Genomic DNA, 14,373 nt, shown 5'->3' with positions numbered 1-14,373 from the left:
TGAAAGAAATCTACATAAATTATGTAAAATATTCATTTTCATTTGTTTTCCTTTTATTTTTATAATTATAAGTTGTGAAGTAATTTATTCTGCCAATAAATATTCCGTTCTGTCTTCAATAACAGAATCAGATGAATGAGCTTAGGAATTACATTAAAAATGATACCGAAGTGGTGTCAGATATATATTTTTTATATTGAAATTGCAAATGAACATCACTCCTGTGTCTCCTTTGCACTGTCCTTCAGAACAGGCATGTGCTTCCTCATTTCACTGATGTTGTGTGAAGTATTTACCCAGATACTTTCTGAGATTAAAGCATGGTGGATTGGCAAACGAATCACAAACTGAAGTCATTTTTTGAAATTCACAAGATCAATAATTTATAGAATTACACACACCAACAGGGAAACTGTTGTTGAAAAGAAATAGCTTGCCACCTTTTTAATATTCATAGAGGTCACAGCTCTGCATTTCTGCACCTGCCTGAATTGTCACTGGCCTCATATCATAAACTCTGCTATGCTTTATTTTCACTTTTCATTAAACTTCTAACATTTCATTATCATCCGTTTCTTAGATCTCTAGTTACCTTTGCTACTGCTTTGTCAAATTCATCTATTTCATTAAGATTTCCTCCTCTTTTTTATGGCATTAAAAAATATGTCTGATCTTTCATTTGCTAGGCAAGGTAAAAGTAAAATATAAATTTTCAGGTTCAGTTTTAATACTTTCAATATTGGATTATTTGGCCTAAATCTTCATGATTTTTTTTTTTAATTGGAGGTATATGTAGGAGGATTGTCCATTATTTAAACACATGTAGTCACCTACCACTGTTTAGAAGGAGAAACAAAAGATGCTGATGTAAATTAGCCCACACACATGCACAAATGTGTTTGTATTTATAGGAATAAAGGAAAACACAGACACAAAATTATTTTGAGCTCTTAGGCAGTAGTCACACCTCTTGAAAATGACTAATTAGGACATCCTGATTCAGAGTGTATACCTTTTCAAAGTTTAAATTTGGCTGTAATAAGTGGTTTGATGAATAAGCCAAATTTCTAATGTACCTTAGTCTATTTCATTAAGTTTTAGTTAGGACCCCTTGAGCACAGAATCTATCACATGCATTCAATATTATTTCATTATTCTAACAAATAAGGGAGTCAAATTCCACGCTCTAAAACTTACCATCAGAAAGCGTAACCACTGTCACGTCGTCAGTAGATACTCCTGGCCCATACCGGTTATAAGCTAGGAATCGAAGACTATATTCCGTGAATTTTTTCAGGCCTTCCAGTTTATAAGATAGCCCATCAACCTCTATATTCTGGAGAGATAAAACACCAAAATTGTTATTCAGGAGGCACGTTAAAGCAGAAATGGCAGCCATTCTGAGCAATCAGTGAATTGATAGTAGACTCTCATTCACAAAGCTACACTCTAGCCTTATTATGAGTTGTTATAAAACCCAAATGGTGACCCATACTTCTCCACTAAAGACTGAACCACTCTGCAGACTCCTAGTTAAATTAACACCATGCTGTCTTCACAGTCATTAAGTTCCAATTTGTTTAACGCCACCCAATACATTGAATAGTGTGTTGTATTAACAACCACACCAAAACTCTGACAGGCAGAAGGCAGCTCATGAAGCCACAGGAATAGAGTTGCTCCTGTACCCGAAATGAACTAATTTCCCAAGAAACAATAGAATTCTTCCTTCCCCTGCTGAAATATACTCATGGCTCTTGAAACTGACAGATACTTTGCTACAATAGCAAAGAATACTTTGCTACAATAGCAAAGAATACTTTGCTACAATAGCAAAGAATACTTTGCTATTCTCTCTCAAAATGCTGGGAGGTTAAGTTGGAAGTGTTTTCAGCACTTCACAGCTGAAGAAATTAGGTGCTGGAGGTGAAGTTCACTGAGAAATGAGAGCCAGTTTGCTCCAGAAGACCCATTATGTCACTCTTTCCAATGATTCTCACACTCACATTTATCTTGGGTAATATTATTTAAATGGATTGGTAAAATGCGTTATTGAAGAACTAAAATGTGTAGGAAAAAGGGTAGAATAGAAAGCTAAAAATAAGAGTGAAATAGCTTGGGAATAGTAAACAACCATGGAATGACTGATTGCAAATGAAGATCTCCTAATCACTCTCATGTTATAACTAGGAACTGCTGTGGATAGAACGAATGCAAATTTTTTTTTTAATGAAAAATATCTATCCTGCAGAGTATGTGAAAGCATGAGGACCACACTATGCTGGGCAGACTTCACAACACATCGTAAGAACTCCAGGATCTCAAGATCACTTCTGGGCCCTTCCTATTTAACTACCCACTAGCTATGTATCTTTTGTTACATGAAGTTGAGACTCTGGAAGTAAACATCTCAATAGTCATATACATGTTAACAAAACAGAATCGTCCAGTTTCATGTGTCGCCATAAAGGTTCATTTACTTTTATTTGAAAATCTAATTTGCTTATTTTCCAGGATCTGTGCTAACCACAGATTAGAAGCAAAATGAAAGGAGGAGGAATGTAGTCTTCAGGAGTAAAGTATACGGAAAACAAGAAGAAGCCAGAATTCACATTAAATATGTGAATGAAAAAGCAGTTTCACTGAGGTCACCGAATATGATTGATCATCTTTTAGGATAAGGACTGAAATACAAATTTTTTCTAGGATCAGATGGACTTATTCAAAGGTATCCTGTCCCAGACTGCGATATACTCAAACAAAACATCGGCATCCTTTTTATTGATTTCACCTCATTGCCCATTTGCCCATCAGAATTCAATTACTTAACATTTTCAATACCAGTTACTTTAAAACTGACCGGCTATCCAACTAATGTGCTGGATACTGGCTTATATCAAGAGCCTGCAGTTTCTCCGAGAGGTGTAGGAGTGGGGCCCATTCTCTCACCTACCTGTTCCTTTCCCGTGGACACTTCTGTGCAGAACAGTCTGTAACCTTGCACTGGACCGTTTGCATAGGCAGGGGGTTCCCAGGTAATAAGAATTGAGGTAGGTGAGGTAGATACAGCTTGCAGGTTTTCTACTGGCCCTGGAACTTGCACTGTTTACAAGAGAAATTGATTAGTACAAGTAGGTTCTCTTTCTCGAAACAAACAGAATTACATCTTTTACAGTTTAAGGAAATATAGCACCATGTACTATTTTTAGAATCATATAGTATAAGAATGTAAAAACACATGGAATACAAATAGAAAGTAGTGAAATTTTAGAACCATTCATTTTAAAATTCAGAACAGAGCTTACATTAAATCTAAATTACTTATTTCATTTAACAGTTGAGGAAACTGGTCAAGGAGTCTAAATGACTAGAGTAATGGCTGAATTAAGAGTGGGATTCTTAATCTAAATTCTTAGCATGGAGAATTTTCTACTTTGCCAGTATGCCTTTGCCCATGTGTTGCTAACTGCAGAAGGAAAAGAGGAAAACAATTAGAATATTTGTAGATCATGGTCCTACTTATAATTCAAGTAGGCAGTACGGTTATGGATAATTTACCACATTGTCTTTATTGAAGCCATCATTTTACAATCTTGCCCAAATCTGGGTCCTTTAAATTAATTTCAAGATTTAATTTCAATTTTACTTTCTAGCATTCCATTTTCTCTTGCAACTATTACTTTACTTAATCAAGGATAAAAAGCTTATTCATTAAAGAAATCAGATAAACACAGGCCCACAATCACTTAACCAAAACACTTATGTCCAGAAATGTTTCTATATGCAGAAGTTCTCGGGTTTTATAAAGGTAACACGGTGCATACGCAGCGCTTTACGTAAGACCCTGAGTGGAGTCTGTTGTGTTGTAGCGCCCTGTTATTACACCATCCATTTGCAGCAAACATGCATTCACACCAAACAGAATTATTCAAGACTATACACAGCCTGACATAAGATCAGGTGCGATGAGGCTATGAAATAAGTTAAGAAAATCCTTCGTTTCAGATATGCAAATTTTGAATTTCTTTACAATTTTTTATTTGCTCATAAGCCTTGAATATAAATATGTGGTTTGCAAATGGTAAATGCAATAACCATGCTAGTTACCGGACTCCAAAATAAATAAATAGCCCATCATTGCAAGCATAGCAATGACTTTAACATGCTGTGTATTCCCCGCCAGCCTTAGATACCACCCAGCTTTGGACAGATATACATTCCAGGCCTCTAATCAATCCCTTCTGAGTTTGAACTTCCATAGCAAATACCATATGAAACCCCAGCTGACATGATATCCAATGACAGACTTCCTGGATCGGCATGGAGCCTGGGCCTCTGGATCTTTTTCAGAATTTGTTCCACGGAACCCAGCTCCTTAAGGCATTACTGCTCACACATTTGGGGCGGGGGAGGCATACTCAAAAATGAGTATTTTCTGCTGAGACAGGCTGGGACCTGAGTCCCTTTGCTGCAATGCTTGTACATGGATAAAAGTCTCCTCAAGAAACAAAGGTTGACTGGCCTCTTATCAATTTCTGTTGATTGGGAAAGGGCAAGAATTTCGGTTGGCATTGATATCACCTTCATACATTACCCCACCAGTCTTCAAATCCTGAGAATCCTTATTATTGACAACTGCATCCTTTTCATGTTAACAAGTGATTATTAATAATCTCTTAAAAAATTTACATGGAAATAATTTTAAGCCCACAGAAAACATTAAGAATGCGAATAGTACATACAATACCCTTGTTCCCTTTATCCAGATCGACCTATTGTTAACTTTGTTCTATAAACTATCATTCTCTCTCTCAATTATCTATCTATCTATCCAGATTAGGCCACACTTATCAGGGCTCTTTACCCCGAAACTCTTTAGTGCATATTTCTTAAGAATTAATGTGTACATGAATAATATAGCTGTCAACTTCAGCATTTCGTATTAAAACAATATTTTATCTAATCATCGTTTGTATTCAGTGCCAACTGACTTGGTAGTGCCATTTATGCAGCATTTTCATCTCTAGTTGAGGATCCAGCTTATGGTCAAGTTTGAACTTTGCTACTATATCTCTTAAGTCTATTTTATACTGAGACTGTTTCAAAGCCTTTCTTTACTTTTAGGCCATTTATTTTTTGAAGAATATAGTCCTATTTTAACTGATAGAATGTTCTCCATTTTAGGCTTGTCTTTGTTTCTACCTACTGAGTTTAGGTTATACATCCCAGGCTGAAATATGTTGTCCTTCTCAGGGCATGGTATCCAGAGGCATGAGATTTTTGAACCCTCACTTATGTTAATCTTGTGAACTAGGTCAAGGTGCTATCCGATTTCTCCACTATAGGGTTAAGTGGTCCTCCTGTACTCTGGTCCCCTGCTTCCCTGCTTGCAACTCATAAACAATCTGTGTGGAGATGCTACACTGGAACCGTGCTCTTTAACAAAGTCTCTAGGTCCTTAGGCTGAAGAACAAACACATGAATGTATATACACAGATACACACAAAAACTCTCAGGAACATACGCATAGTCACATGTACAGATGCGTATGCTATCTTCCATGACTCTACAGAGACGCCACCCATCCTAATCCATCTCTGTAGGGCTCATTCTTGCCTTTCCCATTCTTCTTCTATGGGATCTTTCTTTCTTCCGAAGGGAGAACTGTGACTCCCAAACAGTTGTATTTTGACAGACATTTCATGAAAGTGTCCTCACCTCAGTATTCTTCCACAGAAGAGTAATTTTTCTATGGAAATCCTTTATTTCACAAATGGAACTTTAGTAGACAAATGTTAAACAGTGGTGAGTCTTGCCAGTGTCAAAGTTTATAGTGATGCAGTTAGAACTGTATTATAATAAAGCAGATATTCTGTTCCATGGGGGCGGGGGGAAGCAAACTAAAATGTGCCTCCTGATACTCTTCAACTGGAGGGGCTTCCCAGGTGGCTCAGTGGTAAAGAATCTGCCTGTCAATGCAAGAGATGCAGGAGTCATGGGTTCAATCCCTGGGTCAGGAAGATCCTCTGGAGGAGGAAATGGCAACCCACTCCAGTATTCTTGCCTGAATAATCCCACAGACAGACAAATCTGGCAGGCTACAGTCCAGAGGGTCACAAAGAGTTGGACACGACTGAGCACACATGGACACACGCTTCAACTGCATTTTCAAAGTGCAATATTTTAAACAACACACACACACAGAAGTCGCTCAGTCGTGTCTGACTCTTTGCAACCCCATGGATTGTAGCCCACCAGGCTCCTCAGTCCATGGGATTTTACAGGCATGAATACTGGAGTGGGTTGCTGTTTCCTTCTCCAATTTTAAACAACAGTAAGTAGTAAAAACATTACTGACTTACATGTTTCTTTGATTAACAAAGACAATGCGAACACTTCAAGAAGGACTATTTCTGATTTGGGATCTACTATTTTTCTAAGGAAGGCAGACAGAGAAAGGCACAGAAGCAATGAGATTGAATGACCTGCTAAAGATACATGTTGAATGTAAGGTAACCAGGATTAGGAAAGTTACCACAGAGCATATTCCTGCAGCCCACTGATGTGTATGGGACGGAATGTATTTTTTGTTGCTTTCTCATGGCTAAAGTGGAAAGGGCATTGCCTACTAAAATGAAAGTGAAAGTCACTCAGCCGTGTCCGACTCTTTGTGACCCCATCAACTATACAGTCGATGGAATGCTCCAGGCCAGAATACTGGAGTCGGTAGCCTTCCCCTTCTCTAGAGGATCTTCTCAACCCAGGGACCGAACCCAGGTCTCCTGCATTGCAGGCAGATTCTTAACCAGCTGAGCCACAAGCTTATTCTGAGAGCAAAGATTCAGATTTTAAAACGGCCAAACTCCAAAGCCATCACTCCTGCTGAGAGATGTAACACATTCAAGGAAGGTTTTCGGGAGGTGTCTAGAAGAAAGGAAGCGGAGGCAGTGTTTGGGGAGTTTCTGCCTGTCTGTTTCACTGGAGCACAGTGGGGTGATGGGCAACAATTCAAACTGTCTTCAATATTTGAGGAATGAGGCAGAAAATGAACTTGCACTTCACCTGCACCACCACGTGTAGTCAGTGGCAACCTTGCCGAGAGATCAGGGCTGTAAGGGGCGCCAGTGTCACTCTCAGAGTTTCCTGAGGCTCCTAGTGTGGCTTGGGAGAGAATCTAGAAATGACCCCTGCACCCAGAGCAAGTCCCCTGAGAATCCGGAAGGATGAGCTGAGAGGGCTACATGGGGTGGGATGGGAGGATGTGTCGTGACTCTGAGACGTGGGAACCAGCACTTCCATCAGGCGCTGTGGCAGAGGAGTCTACAGGGACTCAAGGCAGAGTCAAGACAGCGCCCCCACAAGAACAAACATTAGTCATCCTTCTCCTCTGATGATTCCAGCCAAGGCTGCTGAGCGTCCTGGCTGTCCTGGGTCAAAACCCACGCTTAGTTTCCCAAATAATAAGAGCAGCTGTCTTCTTCATGGGGATATGCACAAGGCTAGGTATACAGAAAGTATTCAACAAATGTGAGTTGAATGAATGACTTTATATAAATGCTATGGTAAGTCATGAGCCTAAAAATATAGTACATAGTCTAACACATTTGATTTCGTTGATTCAGAATTATTACTATGAGTGATCAGAAAATTGCATTTTCCTACACACCTGATGAGAACTCAAGTTGGTATGTTTGTCCATGTTTGTTGCACGCATAGGAGCCTGTGTGCACTCTGTCCATAGTTTAATTTGTCTGTATGTATCTATGGCCTACATACAGTTACCAACAGGGGAACATCAGGCAATAAGTAAGTGTCGTAATTTGGATTCAGGACACACTGGTAGTGTCAATACCAATGATCTGTTCACCAATTGGATTATTCTCCTTTCCTAATGATCATTAGACACCATCGAGGAAAAAGATGTGCTTTGGAAGCCAGAAGAATTTGAGGCAGAGATCATAGACACCAGAAGGAAAAAGGAGCATTCAGAGCATTTAGATTAAGCATTCACAAACAACACTATTTGTTTCACAGCTAACATTCGACTAGTTGGTATAAAGTTTCCAATTGTCTTTCTCTGAAAAAGTGTTGCATTTTAGAACAAACTTACTTCATATCTTAACTTTTTTTTTTAAATATTTTATTTTGTGATTTGATTCAATTGGTAGATTTTCTGTAACATTCTCGTATATTAAGATAAATACCATAATCCTATGTTGTCCTAAGTAAATATAAACATCACAACATCAAAGAATTATCAAATATATGTTTATCATATATAATAATATACATGCAATTAATGTAATCTAATCTAATCTGTTGTTTAGTCGCCGAAAATATTTTTTGAGTATTTTTGATCTGAGGTTGATTGCATCCAGGCATGCAGATACTACAGATATGCATATCTATACATATATTATTTATATATTTAATATATTTTATATATATATATGACTGTATGCTGCATGCATGCTAATTGCTTCAGTCATGTCTGACTCTGTGCAACCCTATGGACTATATTAGGCTCCTTGGTCCATGGAAATTTCCAGGCAAGAAATTTCCTGGGGTGAGTTGCCATTTCCTCCTCCAGGGTATCTTCCTGACCCAGGGATCAAACCCATGTCTCTTAAGTCTCTTGCATTGGCAGGCAGGTTCTTTACCCCTAGCACCACCTGAGAAGCCCCATAAGACTGTGTATCTATATCTATATATAAAAAAGTAGTTGGCTAGACTGGCATTGATTAATGAGTTACTTGCTTAAGTTAGATTCCATTAGGTTAGATTAGATTGAGCTTCCGTGGTGGCTTTACGGTAAAAAATCCACCTGCCAATGCAGGAGACATGGGTTTGATCCCTGGGTCAGGAAGATGCCCTGGAGAAGGGAATGGCTACCCACTCCAGTATTCTTGCCTGGAGACTTGCATGGACAGAGGAGCCTGGAGGGCAACAGTTGCAAAGAGCTGGACATGACCGAGCAACTAAGCATACAAGCATCTGCAGGTTTTGGGATCCACGAGAAGCCTTGAAACCAGTGCCTCGCAGACACTGAGAGACAACTATACAGACCTACAGGCATACCTTGGAGATCCTGCGTGTTAGGTTCCAACCATCCTGATAAAGCAACTATAATAAAGGAAGCCACCCCAAACTTTTGGTTTCCCAGTGTACATAAAAAGTTATGTTCATGCTATATTCTATTATATAGTATGTTTTCTATTATAAATATATTCTATTATATAGCATGCATTTTGTCTAAAAATCTACATATCTTAAAACACTTCATTGCTTAAAAAAAAAAAAAAGTCTAACCACCATCTGAGGCTTCAGTGGATCATAATATTTTTGCAGGTGGAGGGTCCTGCCGTGATCTTGGTGCCTCATCAGGGTGGTGGTTACTGAAGGCTGGGGCAGCTAGGGCACTTTCTTAAAATAAGAGAATGATGCCGTTTGCCAGATCAATTGAGTTGTCCTTTTACTTGAACATTTAGAGGCCATCCTAAGGTTATTAACTGGCCTAATTTCAATATTGTTGTATCTAAAGGAATACAGAACAAACAACATGTGTCAGTTATGTTCAGCTTCTTTATACGGGTGCTATTAGTTTGTGGCATCTGTTGGATCATAGAAAGAAGCAAGAGAATTCCAGAAAAACATCTACTTCTGCTTTATTGACTATGCCAAAGCCTTTGACTGTGTGGATCACAATAAACTGTGGAAAATTCTGAAAGCGATGGGAATACTAGACCACCTGATCTGCCTCTTGAGAAATTTGTATGCAGGTCAGGAAGCAACAGTTATAACTGGACATGGAACAACAGACTGGTTCCAAATCGAGAAAGGAGTACGTCAAGACTGTATATTGTCACTCTGATTATTTAACTTATATGCAGAGTACATCATGAGAAATGCTGGGCTGGATGAAGTACAAACTGGAATCAACATTGCTGGGAGAAATATCAATAACCTCAGATACATAGATGATACCACCCTTACTGCAGAAGTGTAGAAGGAAAAATGAGCCTCTTGATGAAAGAGGAGAGTGAAAAAAGTTGGCTTAAAGCTCAACATTCAGAAAACGAAGATCATGGCATCCAGTCACATCACTTCATGGCAAATAGATGGGGAAACAGTGGCAGACTTTATTTTGGGGGGCTCCAAAATCACTGCAGATGTAACTGCAGCCATGAAATTAAAAGATGCTTGCTTCTTGGAAGAAAAGTTATGACCAACCTAGACAGCATATTCAAAAGCAGAGACGTTACTTTGCTGACAAAGGTTCATCTAGTCAAAACTATAGTTTTTCCAGTAGTCCTGTATGAATGTGAGAGTTGGACCATAGAGAAAGCTGAGGCCAAAGAATTGATGCTTTTGAACTGTGGTGTTGGAGAAGACTCTTGAGAGTCCCTTGGACTGCAAGGAGATCCAACCAGTCCATCCTAAAGGAAATCAGTCCTGAATACTCACTGGAAGGACTGATGCTGAAACTGAAATTCCAGTACTTTGGCAACCTGATGCAAAGAACTGACTCATTGGAAAAGACCCTTATGCTGGGAAAGATTGAAGACAGGAGGAGAAGGGGATGACAGAGGATGGATGGTTGGATGGCATCACCGACTCGATGGACATGAGTTTGAGTAAGCTCCGGGAGTTGATGATGGACAGGGAGGCCTGTCAGCTGCAGTTCATGTGGTTGTAAAGACTCGGACTGAGTGACTGAACTGAGTTTCTGGCACCCCCAAGTAATTTCAAAAACAATAATGAATATTGATCACAGATCACCATGACAAACATAATAATCATGAAAACATTTGAAATATTGTAAGAACTACCAGAATGTGACACAGAGGCACAGAAGTGAGCAAACGCCAGTTGGAAAACTAGTGCCAATAGTCTCTCAACAGAAGGCTGCCACAAACTTCTAATTGTAAAAAATGCAATATCTGCAAAGTACAATAAAGCAAGGTTTACCTGTATATAGATAAAGAGATAGAAAAAGATGATCATCCAGACCAAAACAGCATCTGTATGTGAGATGTTCTTTTTCACAACATTCCTGGTTATTTCCAAGACTCTGTGTTTCATCCTTCAAAACTGAGTTCCTCTACTGAGTTTATGATTAACCCCTCTATCCAAACTTTGCTCCCTTTCTTTTCCTAAACCTGTTCCTCTCAAGACTAAGGAGTATCAAAAAAAAAAGGGGGGGGGGGACTGAAACTGTATACAAGCCTCTGTTGTTCCTTGAAGTAAAAAGCTTTTCCTTTAGTATCCAAGGCCTCCCCTGGGTCTCAAAAGACTGGCTCAGGAGTTAATGACTAGGAAATATGAAGATGTAGAAACGAAGAATAGCTGTTGGGCCAGGAAACTAGCAGTAATGCAGTTATAAATCAGCCACTTAGCAGAAACAGAGAACTTACAGTTCCCTGAAAGACACAGATAAAGGACTAAGCACATTTCTAAGTTGTTCTTACAGAAAGCAGACACCCACCAGATGAAAATTGCTGACCTCAAGTATACAGACCCCAGACCAGTTGAAAGCCAGAAGTTTAATGATGCTAAACTTCACCTTGAAGCCAACCAATTTGAGAATTCTGCATGAACTGATCAGACCCCCTGTGGTCCCCTTCCTCACATAGCCTTTAAAATTCCTTCCCTGAAAGCCACTGAGAAGTGTGAAACTTTTGAACATGAGGTGCCCATTCTTCTAGCTTCAGCTCAATTCAGTCACTCATCCGTGTCCAACTCTCTGTGACCCTGTGGACTGCAGCACGCCAGGCCTCCCTGTCCATCACCATTTCCCGGAGTTTACTTAAACTCACGTCCATTGAATCGGTGATGCCATCCAACCATCTCATCCTCTGTCGCCCCCTTCTCCTCCCACCTTCAATCTGTCCCAGCATCAGGGTCTTTTTCAACGAGTCAGTTCTTCGTATCAGGTGGCCAAAAAGTACTGGAGCTTCAGCTTCAGCATCAGTCCTTCCAATGAATATTCAGGACTGATTTCCTTCAGGATTCTTCTTGCTTGGTGCCATGCAATAAACACTGTACTTTCATTTTTACAATCCAGTGTCAATAGATTGGCTTTACTGTGCAGGGAAGAACAGATACGTTTGGTTCAAAAACAGCTTAAAGATATTACATGCTTGCTTTTATTCACAGCAGTGCTATAAATTCAAATTCCTAAATTCCCTATTACTTTCCTTTTGAATTATAACTCTAAGAGAGGCCTGTGTGTGTGTTGTGTGCACACACACACACATAAGCACATAAGTATATTTTCATACATTTATGTCTTTATTCAGATTTATATCTATAAACTATACTTGAATATAACTTATACACTTTTACATGTGATTCATTATATGCATATTAGAAAGAGACAGAAAGAGAAAAAGGGAGACTTAAAGATGTTCAATAGTAGAAATTAGATGTGGAGTCAATAGTTAACAGCTTCAGCTTTCCATTTCATTACATTTTGGTATGTCAGTCAAGAACCTTAATGTGTATAACCACTCATCATTTCCAAGATGTCTTTCATAATCCCCACCGATCCCCTCAGTTGGACAATAATTTTGTTGCAAACTGCATCTAATTTCTCTCCATCTCTATTCCAGTTACCTCTTTCTTCAAAGAATGGAAAGATTTCTGAACAGATGCATGATCTATGCAAGTAACTCATCAATCAATGTCAACCTAACCAACTACCTTTCTAAATTTCAACATGCATTACAGTAGAAATTCATTAGAATACCTGTACCTAAGAACAAATTAAATACTGACATTAGAGTAAATGAGATATATTACATGTCACGATTTGCAGAGAACAATAATTTCTGACTATATATATAAATTTATAGTGTAACAGGGTACTTTATAATGAGAACTTATTGCATATTAACCCAAAAATGGCATATAAAAGTTGGCTGAATTTTTAATAAAGCATGATTTATCACATATATCAATGACAGGATGTGTGTCTATGTTCTATATATGATTAGGTGAGTGGACTTGGGGGGAATATTAGAGTTTAATGAGCTACAATTAATTGAGATGAGAGTCAGAAGGTATGATTTCTTGTCGCTACTCTACTTATGATAGAGATCAGTCATTGGCATCAAGAATCAAGGTGCCCATGGACTGCCTGAAATTGTTTGCAAGTTTGCGGTAATGTAATATATACATTTTTTGAAGTGTAGGGTACAAAGTTTACATTAAGGATTAGATAACATCTCTGGTTTCTTTTGGTTCTGAAAATCAGTCATTCTTTACCATCAAATCATTTGTCTTAATTGTTAATTACTTTATGATGGGAAATATGGCAATGATTTCACTTTAGATACCCTCAATTTTTAATAAAATGCTATCATTTCAAAAACAGAAACATTTATGAAGTAGATGTTTCTATTTCGTTTTGCAAATCATGGGTAAGTCAAAGGCATATGAATTCATTTGCTTTAATTTACCAGGTATTTTAGATTTTCCAAATGTCAGAGCTTCTGATGATCGAGTCAGATAGCAAATAAAAACTAATACCCTATTTTCTTTTCTTTCTCTTGCTCTGTATCTATTCTAATGTATTTGTCTACCTTCCTGACTTCTCTGTACTGTAATTTGATGTTTGTATTAAACACACTGACATCCAAATTATGATTTATCAGATATATGCTTCTAAAAATGGGAGTTTAAATAACCTCTTCCAAATAAGAATGGAATATAAGGTTTTCATAGAAAAAGCTTTAGAAGGATCAAGGCATGTCTCTGTCATCATAATACTGAATGAGGCTGATATCTTTTCACCATTATACTGATGTTTCCCAGCTGGTAGTCCCAAATGAAGACAAATGTTAGTGTCAGAGAATATGTAGTTGAACATTTGAATATTTAAAGTCTCTTCAAAATGACTGTGTAGTACAATGTTCCTAAATCACTAATTTAGCAGCCACTAAATTTTATTTTTTAGAACCAAAGTAATAGTGCATTCAAAAAAAAAAATCACATGTGTTATCTTTCAAATAATGATCTATAATTCCCATACCCTCAATTCAGGCCAGAATTCTGAGGGTGACTCTACCTTCTTATGCATGTACTAATATAAAAATGATTCTTGAGTCTATTTTAAAAATGGATAGCAAGAAATCTAAATAATTATCTGTAGTGATCCAAATGGGCTTAGGCCACAAAGTGCTCTTATTTAAGCAGCAGCTTCCACTGCCAATGATATCCTCACTGAATGTGTTTCAAATGCAAAGCATTTCTGAAACTATTTGCATTTATTGATAATAAAGTGCATGCTTTGATGGCCTCTTTGATTTTTTTTTTCTCCTGTAGTTAACAGCTTTAATGATATTTCTATGAAATCTGTTTCTATTCTGTATG

The 14,373-nt window shown here is 38.1% G+C and overlaps 1 protein-coding gene across 11 annotated transcripts in view; it reads right to left on the bottom strand.

Annotated features, from left to right (window-relative positions):
• Positions 1 to 14,373, bottom strand: part of DCC (DCC netrin 1 receptor) — a 1,416,568-nt gene that overhangs the window by 361,492 nt on the left and 1,040,703 nt on the right. For all 11 annotated transcript variants that reach the window (XM_055559274.1, XM_055559275.1, XM_055559276.1 and 8 more), the window contains 2 exons: positions 2,954 to 3,102; positions 1,198 to 1,336 (listed from right to left, as the gene is read on the bottom strand). In XM_055559274.1, coding sequence (XP_055415249.1) covers positions 1,198 to 1,336; positions 2,954 to 3,102 — 288 coding nt within the window. The remainder of the gene's footprint in view (positions 1 to 1,197; positions 1,337 to 2,953; positions 3,103 to 14,373) is intronic.

Source organism: Bubalus kerabau, chromosome 21 (genome assembly GCF_029407905.1).
Source record: "Bubalus kerabau isolate K-KA32 ecotype Philippines breed swamp buffalo chromosome 21, PCC_UOA_SB_1v2, whole genome shotgun sequence".
Taxonomy (NCBI): domain Eukaryota; kingdom Metazoa; phylum Chordata; class Mammalia; order Artiodactyla; family Bovidae; genus Bubalus; species Bubalus kerabau.
The sequence above is the reverse complement of the archived record's forward strand: the minus strand, read 5'-3'. Positions and strand labels throughout refer to the sequence as shown.